The 17,720-nt window shown below is 43.6% G+C and overlaps 1 protein-coding gene across 3 annotated transcripts in view; it reads left to right on the top strand.

Moving 5' to 3' along the window:
• The window catches only part of clpb (ClpB family mitochondrial disaggregase), a 28,822-nt gene extending 12,589 nt beyond the window's left edge, over nucleotides 1-16,233 (top strand). The window contains exons 8-17 of one of the 3 annotated variants that reach the window (XR_014554917.1): nucleotides 3,859-3,936; nucleotides 4,717-4,772; nucleotides 6,190-6,234; nucleotides 6,415-6,576; nucleotides 6,736-6,892; nucleotides 8,345-8,418; nucleotides 8,599-8,718; nucleotides 9,357-9,461; nucleotides 9,769-11,471; nucleotides 16,222-16,233. Coding sequence is in view for 2 of the 3 variants with exons in the window: in XM_083695863.1 (XP_083551989.1) it covers nucleotides 3,859-3,936; nucleotides 4,717-4,772; nucleotides 6,190-6,234; nucleotides 6,415-6,576; nucleotides 6,736-6,892; nucleotides 8,345-8,418; nucleotides 8,599-8,718; nucleotides 9,357-9,461; nucleotides 9,769-9,984 (1,013 nt within the window). In the remaining variant the exon portion in view is untranslated. Of the gene's footprint in view, nucleotides 1-3,858; nucleotides 3,937-4,716; nucleotides 4,773-6,189; nucleotides 6,235-6,414; nucleotides 6,577-6,735; nucleotides 6,893-8,344; nucleotides 8,419-8,598; nucleotides 8,719-9,356; nucleotides 9,523-9,768; nucleotides 11,551-16,221 lie in introns of those variants that run through there. The other 2 variants (XM_083695863.1, XM_083695864.1) reach the window with 2 other exon arrangements.
• Nucleotides 16,234-17,720: the final 1,487 nt, after the last annotated feature.

Below are 17,720 nucleotides of genomic sequence, written 5' to 3'. Positions count from 1 at the left end.
TGGAGATAACAACCCTTCTACAACAAAGAAGTAGAAAGAAAGAATTGTGTTAGAATGGATATCAATGGGGAGACTACAGAGTTATACTGTATAAGATAATTGCCCTATGCAATTATTGGGACAGTGAAGCATTTTTTCTTCTTTTGCCTCTATAGTCCAAAGGAGTTTCAGCTTTTATTGGAGGGTATTTGTGTACATATTGGTTTCACTATTTAGAAATGACAACACTTTTTATACATAGTCCCCCTATTTCAGGACACCAAAAGTATTGGGACAGATTAATATAATTGCAAATCCTTTGCATGCATAACTGCCTGAAGTCTGTGACCCATTGACCCCACCAGACGCTGGGTATCTTCTCTGGTGATGCTCTGCCAGGCCTGTACTGCAGCCATCTTCAGCTGTTGTTTGTTTTGAGGTCTTAAAGTGATGCATCAGGATAATTTGTATAATTTCAGCCATAGTTCATAGTTCTAAAAGTAGCATTATTGTCCAGACGCGTGCCCGCAGTGTGGTGCGTATGTGTGTGTATTCCATGCAGCCCAATGCCACGAGCACTCTAGCCAAACGTGAAACGGAAACTGAAACAAAACTGCAGCTTCAAAACTTTTAAAACAGTAATTCAAATTATAGATTATATTTGTACAAACTGTACATTGACAATCTGGACTCAAAACGAGAAGTTAAAAAAAGACAGACCTAGTTGCAATGATTCTGTAGCTTTTTAAACTCTGTCGTCAAAATATGAAATGTATGGTCAATTGGATATGGAGATTGACTTGGCCAGTCAAAACTTCTTTTTTTTTTAAATATGTTTTTAGGGCATTTCTGCTTTATTGGGATAGAGACAGTAGAGATTGACAGGAAGAATGGGAGAGAGAGAGGAGGGATGACATGCAAGATATGTCAGGGGTCAGAATCGAACCAGGAACCTTGCGATTACGTGGTATGCGCATTAGTGTGCTACGCCACTAAGCGCCCCCCCACACCCCCTCCACCAAAAAAAACAACTTTCCACATTATGACCCTGAAAAACTCTCTTGTTACTATGGCATTATGTTTGGGGTCATTGTCTAGCTGTATGAAGTGCCATCCAATGAGTTTGCACTTGTACTTGAGCATACAAGATGTTTCTGTACACTTCCAAATTCATTCTCAATGAAGACAGGTGAGCCAGTTCCAGTGGCAGTGATACATGCCCAAGCTGTAACTCCCCCTCCACCAATTTTCACAGATGAGGTGGTATGCTGAGGGAGATCCTGTTTTTCTCCACACCTTCCTCTTGCCGTCACTCTGGTACATGTTAATCTTTGTCTCATCTGTCCACAAGATCTTTTTCCAGAACTTTGCAGGCTCTTTTAGGTACTTTTTAGCTAACTGTAGCCTGACTATCCTTTTTGAGGCTAAGTAGTGGTTTGCACCTTACAGTGTAGCCTCTGTATTTCTGCTGGTGAAGTCTTCTGCGGATGGTAGTCTCATTCAGACACATTCATGCCTGCCTCCTGGAGAGTATTCCTGATCTGTGGAACAGTTGTTTGTTTGTTTTTCTTAATTATGATGAGATTTATTTGTTATCCACTGTGACGGTCTTTCTTGGCCTACCAGACCGTATGCATGTGTTGAGCTCACTAGTGCTTTCTTTCTTTTAAATGATGTTCCAAACTGTTTTTGGTAAGCCTAAGGCTTTGGCTATGTTTAGATTTTTCAGCCTCATAATGGCTTCCTTGACTTCCAATATGTATACAAATATCTTCCAATAAAAGCTGGCAATCTATATTTTAACTCATAGTAATTGTTTAATTTAAAATCCAAACTTTCAGAGTATAGAGCAAAAAGAAGAACATTTTCACTGTCCCAATAATTACCCAGTGCAGTGTATATTCTTATTCTATTTCTGGGGAAACACCAGTGTTCTCGACTGGGAGGTGTGGTCATATTTATCCTATGTTAAAGTGTGCATGCTGGAATCTGTACTAAGAGGCAACAGCTGGGAGTTGTAGGCAGTCCAGGCTGCTGTAGTTGTAGCACTATCAGTGTGTATGCTGGGAGTTGTAGGCAGTCCAGGCTGCTGTAGTTGTAGCACTATCAGTGTGTATGCTGGAAGTTGTAGGCAGGGAGAGCTGTCCATCGTGCAGTGATGCCATTTCCTGGAGACAGTCGTTCAAGGAGTGACAAGCTAACTTCTTCTTTGTCTGTCAGGTTGGACATTGAGCTGTAATGTAAAACGTTGTTGGGAACCCATGATCGAATCCCAGGTCCAAACAACAGGAATGGTCATTGTTACACAGGGACCGGTTGCATGCTGGTAACTGCAGTCACAGGCAGCAGGTACAGAAGAGAGCATGTTAGGATGTGTAGTCCGGGGCAGCGGCTGAGGTCCCTGTGTCTGATGTGATGAATGGTTGTTGTTGCTGTGGCAAATTGTCCTGAAAGCAATCTGAGATATCACCACAGCGATAAAGGAACAGCTTATTGATCCCTGAGAAGTAATACAGTGCATATATCAGACAGACACACACACACACAGAGACACGCAGACCCCCCCCCCCACACACACACACACACACACACATACAGCTAGGCAATTGAGGGATGATGGCAATGATCAGCACAAAGAGAGAGAGAGCAAACAGACACACAGAATTACACACACACACGCACGCACACACAGTGACAGCTAGAGCTAATGTGTTTTACAAGCACCCAACAGCCTTGAGGGATAACAGAGAGAGACAGAGATAGAGAGAATGAAGAAAGTGACCATGGGAGAAAGAGATGAGAGTGTGAGAAAAGGAGAGTGGTGGGGGGGGGGGTTTGACTGATAGAGAGAAGGTGGAAGAACGGGGAAAGGTGCAAGAGACTTGTGTCCCAAATAGGTAGTACCTCTAGGGTTCCTCACCATGACTGATGGCCTCCAGCTATAAACAGTAGAGTAGGCAGATTTTGGCTACACACACACACACACACACACACACATACACAGGAAGGGTATATTGATCCTGGTTTAGCTCTCAGGGAAAAAAGTTATTGAAGAGGATGATCCTGCTCTAATGTTATTAGAGTTCTCTACCCAACCAGACCTGGTCTGTGTGTGTGTGTGTGTGTGTGTGTGTGTGTGTGTGTGTGTGTGTGTGTGTGTGTGTGTGTGTGTGCGCGCGTGCGTGTGCTCATTGTTGTGGACTATGTCATTTGAGGGACATCAGTGTGTCCTTCTGCCAATGTCAGTCTCAGTCGGCTAAGACACACATGCACACATAGAAGGTTACACTGTCATTCAGTAATATAGTAATGAGACAGACAGGGTCGCAGTAGGGCCATGAATGAGGTGTTTCTTCTGTGTGTTCTTCTGTGTCCAGGAGCATCTACCAGGCATAAGTGGCTCACACTTGAGTTCCTACCTCACCCCTCCACTCTCCCTCACTTACTGTGCCTCCCCCCTTCCTTTTACCCAGCTTGTGTGTGTGTGTGTGGTTGCTGGGGTGATGGTGGGCTAGGGTGGGCACTCCTCTTAGTGCGAGGCTGTGTGTGTGTATGTGTGTGGCTCAGATCCATGCTAACCTGATTTAGCCTTGGCCGCGCCAGGGAGGCTAACACAATTACCGCTGGCTAATGGCCCTACTGACTGAGAGAGAGGAGATGGGGTGGGGGGGAGTGGGGGGGGGGGGGGGTAGAGCTAGAGGTCTCTCCTATTCTTTCTCTTTGCTCTCTCTCTCTTTTTCTCTCCTTGCTTCGGACCATGCTCTCCTCCTTTCCCTGCCTCCTTTATCATACTTTCTCTGCTAACCATCTCACTGCCCCCTCTCTCTCTCTCCCCCTCTCTCTGTCTCTGTCTAACTCTCTAACTCTTTATCTCTGCAGCGATCAGGAGGAAGGAGAATGGCTGGTATGATGAAGAACACCCCCTCGTTTTCCTCTTCCTCGGCTCCTCTGGGATTGGTAACTCCTCCCTTCATCCCTCTCCCTCTCTTCATCCCTCACTCCTCTGGTTTATGCCAGTTGTCAGTTGTAATATCATGCCCTGTGTTCGGACCCTATAGAGCCCAGCCCTCCTAATACAGGACAGTGCCGTTACACTGAGCCCAATCTGTTACTTGACCACACCCCAATGAAATGTCTTCATTAACAATGTAAGAATGAAATATGATTGAGCTGAAAGATAGATAGAGATGAGAGATAGATAGAGATGAGAGATAGATAGAGATGAGAGATAGATGGACGATATGTTCATATTCTCTCGACAGACCCTGGCCGGGAGACATAATATTTAACACGGCAAAAAGTCCTCTATTTCTCAGTCTGGAGATATTACACACACACACACACACACACACACACACACACACACACACACACACACACACACACACACACACACAACCACACACCCTATCTCCATATGCATATTATACACACACACCATGCATATTGCATATAAACAATTATAAGATGAATAGTTTACTGCCAAACATTATCTGGGGAGACAGAGAGAGAGATGATTGGAGGCTCTGAGAAAAAGAGAGGGAGAAGATTTATCGCTTGGCCAGAAATATAATCAGTCCATCCAAAGCGTGCTGCGACTCTTCTGAGCCCTTAGATAGAGGAAAGCAGGTCTGATCCACCTATCAGATCACAGAGAAGCCCTTACTGATCTATCAGTCATCACTCTCTGAGACTCTGACCATGCTGTTTTCTGATGGGCCAATCTTCTCCACACAGGAAAAACTGAGCTGGCCAAACAGGTGGCTCGCTACATGCACAAGGACATCAAAAAGGTAAGTGTTACAGTTGTATACACACATACACACACAGGGCTCCAATTTGCTTCCGCTAAAAAGTGCACCACAAAGTTTTGTTTATACGGGTGCTATTTTGGTAATTTCGTTCAGCACAGTCTATCAGCTAAATACATATTCAATACATATTGTTATTTGCTATTGCTATTCAATACTACAATATATTACGTTTCAATATTGCTTTAATCATAGGCCTATCTCTAAGAACAAAATTCAGTAAAAAAATAAATAAATAAATTCAACCACAAATTGAATGTACTTAGAACTTTCCTTTTTTTAATTGAGAAATTGGAATTAAATATACAGTGCATAAGTATTGGAAAAGGAAGCATTTCTTCTTCTTTTGGCTCTATACTCCAATAGTTTAGATTTTAAATCAAACTATGTTTAAAGTAGAGATTCTCAGCTTTAACTCAATGTGTGTTTTCGTTCTGATTGGTTTTACAACCCTTTTTATACAAAGTCCCCCTTTTTCAGAGCACCAAAGGTATTGGGAAAATTGGCTTGGCAGGTGTTTCTGGTTAGCCTCTTTAACCTCATAGTAATTGTTTGATTTCAGCTTTTGGAGTATAGAAGAAAAAATGCTTCACTGTCTCATTACTTACGTTGGGCACTGTACACTCACGAAACACTTTATTAGGAACATTATACTAATACTGGGTAGGGTCTCCCTTTGCTCTCAAAACAGCCTCAATTCTTTGTGGCATTGATTCCACAAGATGTTGGAAAAATTCCTTTGAGATTCTGGTCCATGATTTCATGATTGCATCATGCAATTCCTGCAGATTTTTCAAGTGCACTTTCAAGCTGTGAATCTCCCGTTCTACCACATCCCAAAGGTGTTCTATTGGATTCAGATCCGGTGACTGGGAAGGCCACTGAAGAACACTGAACTCATTGTCATGTTCATGAAATTAGTTGGAGACAACTTTTGCTTTGTGACATGGTGCATTATCATGCTGGAAATACCCATTAGAAGATGTGGCCATGAAGGGATGCACATGGTCAGCAACAATACTCAAATAGACTGTCGCATTCAAGCGATGATTGATTGGTATTAATGGGCCCAAAGTGTGCCAAGGAAACATTCCCCACACCAGTACACCACCTCCACCATGAGAAGGTGTACAGGTGTTCCTAATAAAGTGTTCAGTGAGTGTATATGGGAGCTGTCAATGTCTAGTATTGATTCTAGGCTTTGGTTTGCCTTTGGAGTCTGCTATTGTTGTCTGTCAACATGAAGACCAAAGAGATTTTGTGACTTTGGTGCAAAGTGTATGTTGGTCAGAGCAGACGCACGTAGAGGTGACTCGGAATTACCAAAACAGTCCCTGCACATGTTTGTGCTGCCACTGTTTAGCAGAAGCAAATTTTAGCTCAGTCTCTCTGTTCACAGGGGTTCATCCGCATGGACATGTCGGAGTTCCAGGAGAAGCATGAGGTATTACATCATCATTGCCCGAATCCCATAGTACACTTATCATAATTAGAACCATGTGGTGCTTTATTTGGTTACCAGTTGGTCACCTGTTACTTAATCTTGCTTAAAAGGTCTGGTATAAGAATTACTCACAATTACCCACACTCCCACCCCGTCTCTCTCTCTCTCTCTCTCTCTCAGGTGGCTAAATTCATAGGTTCCCCCCCAGGGTATGTGGGCCATGAGGAGGGAGGTCAGCTGACTAAGCAGTTAAAGGCATATCCGAATGCTGTAGTTCTATTTGACGAGGTGGACAAGGCTCACCCTGACGTACTCACTATCATGCTACAGCTGTTTGATGAGGTACACAAATAAACTAGTTTCCTCTTTAGTCACCATGTCTATGAAATCCCAAAATTGGCACACAGCAACATATCTTTTAATGTCAGTTTCCCTGTGTTCCAATGAATACCGAATTGTACTGTGTGTGTGTGTGTGTGTGTGTGTCTCTCTCTTTCTCAGGGTCGTCTGACGGATGGTAAGGGTAAGACCATTGAGTGTAAGGATGCTATCTTCATCATGACTTCTAATGTGGCTAGTGATGACATTGCCCAGCATGCATTGCAGCTACGACAAGAGGCCCAGAAGCTCAGTCGCAGGAAACTGGCTGACAACCTCAGTAAGACATATCATGCAAACATACATACACACATACATACACTCACAGAGCACTTTATTAGGAACACTATACTAATGCTGGGTAGGGCCTCCCTTTGCTCTCAATTCTTCTTGGCATTGATTCCCCAAGTTGGAAACATTCCTTTGAGATTCTGACCAAGAAAACATTCCCCACGCCATTACACCACCTCCACTATGAGAAGGGTGTACAGGTGTTCCGAATAAAGTGCTCGGTGAGTGTACATACAGTGCATTCGGAAAGTATTCAGACCCCTTCACTTTTTCCACATTTTGTTATGTTACAGCCTTATTCTAAAATGGATTAAATTCATTTTTTTCCCTCATTAATCTACACACAATACCCCATAATGAGAAAAAAAATAAATAACTGAAATTACATTTACATAAGTATTCAGACCCTTTACTCAGTACTTTGTTGAAGCACCGTTGGCAGCGATTACAGCCTCAAGTCTTCTTGGGTATGACCCTACAAGCTTGGCACACCTGTATTTGGGGAGTTTTTCCCATTCTTCTCTGCAGATCCTCTCAAGCTCTGTCAGGTTGGATGGGCAGCGTCGGTACACAGCTATTTTCAGGTCTCTCCAGAGATGTTCGATCGGGGTTGAAGTCCGGGCCACTCAAGGACATTCAGAGACTTGTCCCGAAGCCACTCCTACGTTGTCTTGGCTGTGTGCTTAGGGTCACTGTCCTGTTGGAAGGTGAACCTTCTCCCCAGTCTGAGGTCCTGAGCGCTCTAGAGCAGGTTTTCATCAAGGATGTCTCTGTACTTTGCTCCGTTCATCTTTCCCTCGATCCTTACTAGTCTCTCAGTCCCTGCCGCTGAAAAACATCCCCACAGCATGATGCTGCCACCACCATGCTTCACTGTAGGGATGATATTGGCCAGGTGATGAGCGGTGCCTGGTTTCCACCAGACGTGACGCTTGGCATTCAGGACAAAGAGTTCAATCTTGGTTTCTCATGGTCTGAGAGTCCTTTAGGTACCTTTTGGCAAACTCTAAACGGGCTGTCATGTGCTTTTTACTGAGGAGTGGCTGAGGTGTGTGCCGTTCCAAATCATGTTCAATCAATTGAATTTACCACAGGTGGACTCTAATCAAGTCGTAGAAACATCTCAAGGATGATCAATGGAAACAGGATGCACCTAAGCTCAATTTTAAGTGTCATAGCAAAGGGTCTGAATACTTGTGAATACATGTGAATGTGATATTTCAGTTTTTTATTTTTAATAAATTAGCAAACATTTATAAAAACCTGTTTTTGCTTTGTCATTATGGGGTATTGTGTGTAGATTGATGAGGAAAAAATGAATTGAATGCATTTTAGAATAAGGCTGTAACATAACAAATTATGGAAAAAGTGAAGAGGTCTGAATACTTTCCAAATGCACTGTACATACATACAAGGTGTTAACAGCATTTCTGTTCTCCAGATGAGGTGCAGAAGAATGATGACGTCACTATCTCCAGGCAATTCAAGGATGCTGTGATTCGCCCCATTCTGAAGGTAATCCCCAAGCCCAATTATAGCACCTCGCTGATCACACACAAACCACAGATTGGCTGATTAGTTTAGCACCTCCTGTAAACGAACCTGATGGGTTGAGCTACTGTGGTAACAGACAACGTTTGGTTGAGCTCCTGTTCTAAAAGGCTCTGACTGGTTACTTCATTGGTTCTGCCTCAGGCCCATTTCCGGAGGGATGAGTTTCTGGGGCGGATCAATGAGATTGTCTATTTCCTGCCCTTCTGTCACTCTGAGCTGCTTCAGCTTGTCAGCAAAGAACTCAACTTCTGGGCCAAGAAAGTAAGTCACCTCAGCAATGCAACACACTTAAGAGTGTGTGTGTGTGTGTGTGTGTGTGTGTGTGTGTGTGTGTGTGTGTGTGTGTGTGTGTGTGTGTGTGTGTCTGTGTGTGTGTGTGTGTGTGTGTGTGTGTGTGCGTACGTGCTCTTGGGTGTGGTGGGGGTCCATGTCTTTTATTATTGTGTTCATGTGTGCCAGTTTGTGTTGACATGGTGTACTATGGAAACCCACTCAGATCAATAATATCTGGCGTCCCTGCCTGCTATAATCAGATTATGGTGTTTAACATGTGAGCTTTCATAAATATTTAAATATTAATATTGCTCTGCTTCTGACAGCCAGTATTGGCCTCAGGGAACTGATAGGGACCTGACTCATCGTGTGTGTCTGTGTGTGAGAACAAGCGAGCGAGCGAGCGTGCGTGTCTGTGAGATGAATGTTGATAATAGCAGACCTCATTATCCCTCTCTCTCCTCTCCAGTATGAGTGTGTAGCTCCAGAGGCAAGCTGAACATCTATGATCCCAGTTATTGAGTGTAGAGTTAGCAGAGGCTGATCACACTTATTGAATGCAGTTTGATTAAAAGCATTAGCATTAGCTGTTCTTTAGCATAAGGAAAGTGGTGTTTCCCTGGTAGGCAAAGCAGAGGCATGACATCACTCTGCAGTGGGACCGCCCCGTTCTGGACCTGCTTGCTGGGGGGTACAACCTGCACTACGGAGCACGCTCTATCAAACACGAGGTACACGCACAGTAGCCCCCTGAACCAGAGTTTTCCAACCTTGACCTTGGAGAACCACAGGGTGTGTAGCCTTTTTTCAGCCCAGTACGAACACACCTGTTTCAACTAATCAGTTGTTTTTCAGATTAGTTGAATCAGGTGTATTTTTCTGCAAAAAGTATCTGCAAACAGTGGATTTTACTCAGCTTTTATTAAACACAGAGATACTTTCACAAAGAGACATGGCTACTCTTTCACAGCTGTCTCATGACCATGTGTATGAAATGTTGTTTTCTAACCTAAATCCCCCTAATGCTGAACCCCCCAGGTGGAGCGTAGAGTAGTCAACCAGCTTGCAGCAGCCTATGAACAGGAGCTCCTCCCTAAAGGCTGTACACTGCGCTTGTCTGTCCAACCAGAAGGGAAAGGCGGGACAGAGGGACATGAGGAACTGAGCGTGCTCAGTCTGCGCCTTGAGGTGGTGGGAGAGGACAGCTCAGCTAGGACACTGGACATACGCCCTCCACTCAGCCCTAAAAACTAACACACACACACACACACACACACACACCAAGTATATACACTCACAAACACTTTATTAGGAACTCCTAAGATACACCTTCTCATGGTGGAGGTGGTGTAATGGTGTGGGGAATGTTTTCTTGGCACACTTTGGGCCCGTTAATACCAATCAATCATTGCTTTGAGTATTGATGCTGACATTGTGCATCCCTTCATGGCCACAATTTACCCATCTTTTAATGGCTACTTTCAGCATGATAATGCACCATGTCACAAAGCAAAAGTCGTCTCAAACTGGTTTCATGAACATGACAATGAGTTCAGTGTTCTTCAGTGGCCTTCCCAGTCACTGGATCTGAATCCAATAGAACACCTTTGGGATGTGGTAGAACGGGAGATTCACAGCTTGAAAGTGCACCTGAAAAATCTGCAGGAATTGCGTGATGCAATCATGTCATCATGACCAGAATCTCAAAAGGAATGTTTCCAACATCTTGTGGAATCAATGCCACGAATAATTGAGGCTATTTTGAGAGCAAAGGGAGGCCCTACCCAGTATTGGTATAGTGTTCCTAATAAAGTGTTCAGTGAGTATACTTACAAACATGACTCAGACACATTCAGGAGGTATAACTTTATACTTCACCTTCACATACACACAACAGCCATTATATCACTACATAGAGGTTGGAGTGGACAGGCTGTCCTGGTTCTGATGAAGTAAATAAAAAGTCAATAAAACTGTCTCACTACAAACATTCCATGGCCTCTCTCCCTGTCTATCACAGCCATCATGTCACGGTCTGGGTGCCTGTTGCTCTTCATATTCTATACACACACTCACACACACACACACACACTCACACTCACACACACACACACATTCACATATAAAATGAACACTAACGCGCCAGTCAACAGCTAGTTTCAGTGGCGATAACCTATTCCTATCCTTCACATCATCTGTTAGCATTAGTTAGCATTGATAGATAAAAATACACTTCCTCATTACTTATCCTCAGTGGAGAACAGCCATCTTGCAAGGAAGCTGGAGGAAACAGCAACATTGTTTTGCCATATGTATAGAGTACATATTTGTGTACGACTAGAGAGATACAGTACAGTATATTAATCTATGTTTATATATAAAGATCTATCTTGTAGCGTTGTCTTTGCCCGCTTAGAAAATGCAGATGTTAAGCCAAAGCTACAGATTTGTCTTGTGGAGACATTTCACCAGCAGACTTATATCATATAAACTCTCTGAAGTCATGTGAAGTATGTTATTGGAAAGAATAACAAAGGTGTATAGATATAAATTATGGATGTATAACTAACTGCCTTGTGAAATGTTTCAGTTGATGGATGTTAAATGTTAAAGTATCACCTTTGTCATGATAATGTGTTGTGGTATTTTGTGTTTTACAGGCAAATCAAGCTGACTTGAGAATGTAGAAACATAAACATTATTTATATACTTTAATCATTAAAGTTGAATGTGTGCTGCATGTTGATGAGGAGCTCACCTAAGTAGACATTTTTCATTTTTGTATACAAACATCAATGATGTAAATAAAGACATTGTGATCCATATTAATTCCTCTCTTTCTCCTGTTTGTGTTCTGTTGACACTCCAAACGGATCAGTGTCTGGGTGGGAATTCTATACCAAAGACTTCTGTCATTCTAGTGACGTAATGTGACTAAGGAACTTGTAGGGAGTGTGTGATTGTGAGAGTGAGTGAGTGTGTGTGGTGCTATTACAGAAGATTGGGTGGGAATGTGGGAGGGCCATTCCGGTCTCTGTGGGCAGAATTCCTTAGAGATGTAGAAGACATTCCACACACACCACAGGCATATCTCCCCTGGAGGGAGGGAATTAGCATGGAGAAAAGACACGCATTAACTCTTACTGTGCTCAGCCTGGACCCCCCACAACGCACATACTCATCCTCACTGTGCTCTGCTGGACCTGCAGCAACACGCACACACACATCTATGTCATTCAGTGATCCTATTTGCAACAACAGGAAAGTAGATTAATCTGAGTAGAAGAATGAAACAGCAAGGTATGTACTATATAACATACAGAACATTCTTCTTCGGAGGGCAGAGAGATGTGAAGCTGAGCTCCTCACAGCTCAGCACACGGTCTGTGAGTTCCATGCTGCCCTCTGTGACGGAGAGTCCCCCTGAGAGGCTGCTGTGGTTCTGGGGACGGTTGGCTAGTTGCTTGTTCCTCCCTGGAGTTCTCCTCATTGCCCTCACTGATCCACACCACTCAAGAGGAGGGGGTGGGGAAGGGGGGCCTCAGCAAATCAACAGGTACTGTAGTTAGGCTACTGTCTCTTAAAACTCTCACAAACATACACACACTCACTCACTCTTAAGGCATAATGCTGTGCGGTGTGTGTGCGCGTGCGTTTGTGCCATAGGTGAGGACATACTTATCTTTACTGTTAAAGCAAGGCTACAGGTTCTGTCAACTAAGTATAACCTAACACGCTGGTATCCTGCAAGTCATGAGCCTTTTTGTATTATGCACCCCGATGTACCAAATGGAGTCAGTTTCACATAACACTAATGGCTGCCATGCATACAAAGGCCTTCACATTGCCAGTTAGGACCGCATTGTTGATCTAATTGCTAGTGAAGTTAGACAGGTGTCAGCATCAACAGTCAAAATTCACAACTCTTCCATGTTATGGCAAGTTGGTTCAGTGAGAATGATGACAAGATGTCTGTGCCAAATACACCTGATATTGCTATTGTGGATCAAAGCCTAAGAGAGGTGACCATATTCGCAATAGGCTCCTCTTTTGACCTTTACATGGAGGAAGCCTTTTCTACAAAATTTAAAATACCAGTCCCTAGTGGCCTTGGCTTCAGGTGTCATCTAGTGGTACTGATATTTGGCAGCCTTGGACATGCACATTACAATGACTGTATGTGGCCTGCAAATTGGTGTATCCATGATATATCTATGACTTTTGTTATATTTTGGGCAATTTGATGTAATGATTTGCTGTGAATCCAAATAAAATATTTGTGTGTGTGTGTGTGTGTGTGTGTGTGTGTGTGTGTGTGTGTGTGTGTGTGTGTGCGCGGTTGTATGCATATCTGTTTCCTCTCCCGGAGGAGGAGGAAGAGAGCCTCTTAGTCTGTCCATCAGGCTATTTCTGCCTGCTACCATTTCTCTGATTGAATTAGAGGGAAACGGAAATCTAACCCCTCCACCCTATTTTCTCTCTCTCTCCCTCTCCCTCTCTCTCTTACTCTCACTCTCCATTTCTCTTTCTCTTCCAAAAACAAGGGAAGAAGATGATTTAAATAGAGGGATGTGGTGGAGATTAAGGTTATAGAGAGAATGAGAAAGAGGAGATGGGGAGGCATACGGTTTGGGGAGAAGGAAACAGTGGAGAGAGATGGAGCACCTGATGGGTGGGTGAGGAGTAGACTGCTATGTCTGGGGACATTTTCAATTTTCAGATTCGGAGTATGAACGATATATTGTTTTGCTCTGGCCTCATGTGCCAACAGCCGAGGTGGTGATGATGACTGGCGGTCCTGAACACTCAACGCGCCCCTCTCGCATTACTCAGAGATCTGATACGCGCGTTCCATTATCATTTATGTCCGCGCTCTTAACGGGTTTTTTTTCATCCGTGTTCTCCTCTCCTCCCCTAATCCCCCTGTCCTCTCCTTTCCTTTACCTTCCCTTTCTCACGGTCCCTCGGGAGGCCATGCGCGGATCGATCCGCTATTACACCGCTGTTCAGCTCAACGCATCCCGCGAATATAGAACCTGACATTCTACCGTCTATTCCTCAACTATTCAGAGCCCTAGAGAGCTAGCACGGAAAGCCAATCTCCACTCTTATAATGATTGCAGAAACGCCATAATGTTTAAATATGGAACACTTAGATGTTATATGGTTCATAAATATCAGAGAGAAATGTTTTGATCGTTTTTTAGAAGGCAAGCTAGTCTAGCACGTCTGGCGCATTTTCTCCGAGGCCTGCTGATTTTGTGACATTGTATGTGCTCGCAGACGTCTGTTTCCTTGCGTCACGTTTTGGTGACAGTGACCATTGCACCGGGGTGGGTTCGAAGTCATTTCATGCCCACTGCTCGAGACAGGGATTGGAGCAACTCCAGACATGAGCTGCCAAACTTGCACCGCTACCGCACGCACAGTCCCTTGGGAGAATTAGCATAAAAGGCGAATAAAATACCCCTAAAACACCAGTCTGCCCTCTTTCTCTTAAAGAATGGAACAAATCCATTCTCCCTAATTCGAACCTTGCTCAGGGACAGCTCGCGTGGCAGATTGCAGCCTAATTAGTTTAGAGGGAATTTAATTAAATTAACTTTCCACAGCTCCGCGCGCCCCGCCGCTGGGCCTGCTTTCAGAGCGCGGGGCCAGAGCTCGAGATCTAATTAGCGTGTTTGGAGAAGCTCTCCTGCGCGCGGCCATCCCTGCTCCTCCAGCTGTGGTGTGTGTGTGTGTGTGTGTGTGTGTGTGTGTGTGTGTGTGTGTGTGTGTGTGTGTGTGTGTGTGTGTGTGTGTGTGTGTGTGTGTGTTCTCTTGGGTACGCTAGGCTATGTTTTTTATCCTAAAAAGCATTTTTTTAACATATGCTTTGTCCATTAGGATAATGACCATAGAGATGTGGATAGCATAAAACAAACATTATAAAACAATAAGCCATGGGCCTATATGTCTTGTGATGTGCACATCGTTTGTGGTGCTTTAAGTTAGCGCATATACACTCACCGAACACTTTATTAGGAACACTATACTAATACTGGGTAGGGCCTCCCTTCGCAACAAGATGTTGGAAACATTCCTTTGAGATTCTGGTCCATGATGACATGATTGCATCACGCAATTCCTGCAGATTTTTCAGGTGCACTTTCAAGCTGTGAAACTCACGTTCTACCACATCCCAAAGGTGTTCTATTGGATTTAGATCCGGTGACTGGGAAGGCCACTGAAGAACACTGAACTCATTGTCATGTTCATGAAACCAATTTGAGACGACTTTGTGACATGGTGCATTATCATGCTAGAAGTAGCCATTAGAAGATGGGAAAATTGTGGCCATGAAGGGATGCACATGGTCAGCAACAATACTCAAATAGGCTGTGGCATTCAAGCGATGATTGATTGGTATTAACGGGCCCAAAGTGTGCCAAGAAAACATTCCCCACACCATTACACCACCTCCACCATGAGAAGGTGTACATGTGTTCTTAATAAAGTGCTCTGTGAGTGTAGACGGCATGGTAGGCGACATTAGAATGACTGTCCTCTAAATTAGGTGCACCTGCTGTTTGGGTCCATTAGGCCCTTGCAGAGTGCATGGCGGATGCCACTGGATTCATCGTAAAATAACCGAATCTAGGCAAATATTAACTGAATTGGTAAGGGCCTATCTCTCTCGCTCGCTTTAAACATGTTATGTAGGCCTACATGGAGGTTCCGTCTGATGGGTTCAGACGTGAGTTTGCAGTGAAAGTCAAACTGTGTCCAAAGCTAATCTAACCTATACATCGCCTGTTTCAGTCTCATCCAAAAGAGCAGCGACCCTCTCAGGCGAGTTTAACGTTTATACTTAATCCCTTCAAAGAGCGAGCACGGCCTCGCGGTGTGTTTGTCTTCGAGCTGCAGTTAATCCGCGCTAATGCCCTATTGCGCGGAGGCCTGACTGGGCCCTTTGGGGTTTAACTTTGGACTTTTAAATTCATGGCGATTTAACGGAAACAGTAACGGCGGCCTTTTGCATTCATGACATCTGAGTCAACAGAGGCGGGAACAATAGCCACAAGAGCCTCCTCGAGACCCTGGAGGAATAAAGGATTGGGAATATTCAAACGCGTTTCCCTGAAAATTTGGCCTACACATTTAGGTGCTTGAATGTATAGGCCCTATGCTAGCCCTATGTTATCACGAGGAAGCATTTATATTTTGAACTTGTATGGCCTGTAGGTGCAGGCCATATTGTAATTATATTTTCTGCCTCTCAATCAAAATATTTCGACCAAAACGGGGCACGTCTCGATTGTAATCATTGTTTTCGCTTCTCCGTTTCTCTGACGGTAATCGTTTCCGATGGTCCTCCCATTAGAGCGGGTGCTGTCTCCCTGCCGGTACCGTGGTGGACGGGGCTGGCGGGATTGGTAAACCGATGGCTGGTGAATGCAGATTGGGCTAATGAAGCGGCGGTATATGGCAGGGGAGGGTTGAAGGGGGGAGATTGATGAGGCGGGGGGAGACGGGTGCCGTCTTGATGGATACATGGAGAGAGGGTAGATGGATAGCCTGGATGGTGAGAGGAGATGGAGAGGGAAGACGGAGGGGGGATGAGGGATCAGTAAAGGATATGACTGAGACAACCCGGGTTCAGAGAAAGGCCGCGCGGGGGGCCGAGCCGGTAGCTGTCCCAGAGCACGCGGCGGTGGTCTGGAGAGCGCTTGGGTGTCAATCAAAAGAGACCCTAACCGATCCATCCCGAGATCAGTTAATTAATTAAATAGAACCCCACATTAAAGGTGTAATTAGAGTGATAACTCAGTTGAGCAATGGTTCAAGTGATATAAGTCTTATACCCTAGTTGTGACTGTTTATGGCACAGGCCTCAATGATAAATCAAGACCATTTAGATATTTCACTTTCCACTTCTAGGCCATATAGGCCGATCCAAAAAATATATTTAGATTATCAACAGCGCACATATAATTTTTTTTTTTGCCGGAGTCATAACGAAGCATATAGGCTTACTGTGAAAGTAAAATAGAATGGACTATTTTAAAAACTATTGTACTCACAATATAGAAAGAAATAGACATGTTTTATCGGATTCGCAATGGCAAATAACTTTGGAGCAAACCACCTCGAATTGGCTTTATAGAGTAGCTGCCCCGGAATGTCATGCTGAAGCTGATTAGCCTGTACCAAACGAATAAAGCGAATAGTCACTAATTCGTTCAGGGAAAATACATTCAACTAAGTTTATAGCTGGCTGATGTTGGGATTTACAGTAGGCCTATTGAGTAGACTATAACCTATATTTTTTTGCGAAATATATTGCCTTAAATATTGTAAAATCTTACATTCAGAGTGGGCAAGCAGTAACTTTTTATTTTATTTAACAAATGCAATTGTTACTGTTAATACATATATACTGCTAGACTGCATTGCCTATACAGCTCATATGCTGCTACACTGTTCATACTGCATCCTATTTATTCTGCTTATAATGCTACTGCTAATTCATATATTGCACTACTTATACTATACTGCACTACTATACTGCTCATATACTGCACTACCTGTATATACTGTTCACACTGCACTTTTCTGCTTTTTTGCACTTCTGGTTAGACGCTAACTGCATTTCGTTGTCTCTGTACTTGTACTCTGCACAATGACAATAAAGTTGAATCTAATCTAATCTAATCTAATCAATTATTTCTATTTCACATTTACTAATTCCTTTTTTTGTATTCTGTCCAACAATTCAAACTGCCTTTTCAATTCATTATATCCTAAACGAGCCTAAACTTTCATTATAGCCTAAACTTTGTCTGCCAAATATTAATGTTTAGGCATCATATTGATGTACACATTTTCAATAGGCCTATCATTACATTCCAATGTCCTCCCGGATAATAATAACATCCTATTCTTCTTCATATTAAGGAATATTAGGCATATCGAAGTTCTTTAATTTTGTTTTGTTAGTAGGCCTATGG

Source organism: Argentina silus (genome assembly GCF_951799395.1).
Source record: "Argentina silus genome assembly, chromosome: X".
Taxonomy (NCBI): domain Eukaryota; kingdom Metazoa; phylum Chordata; class Actinopteri; order Argentiniformes; family Argentinidae; genus Argentina; species Argentina silus.
Note: the sequence above shows the minus strand (reverse complement) of the source record. Positions and strands in the feature narration are given on the sequence as shown.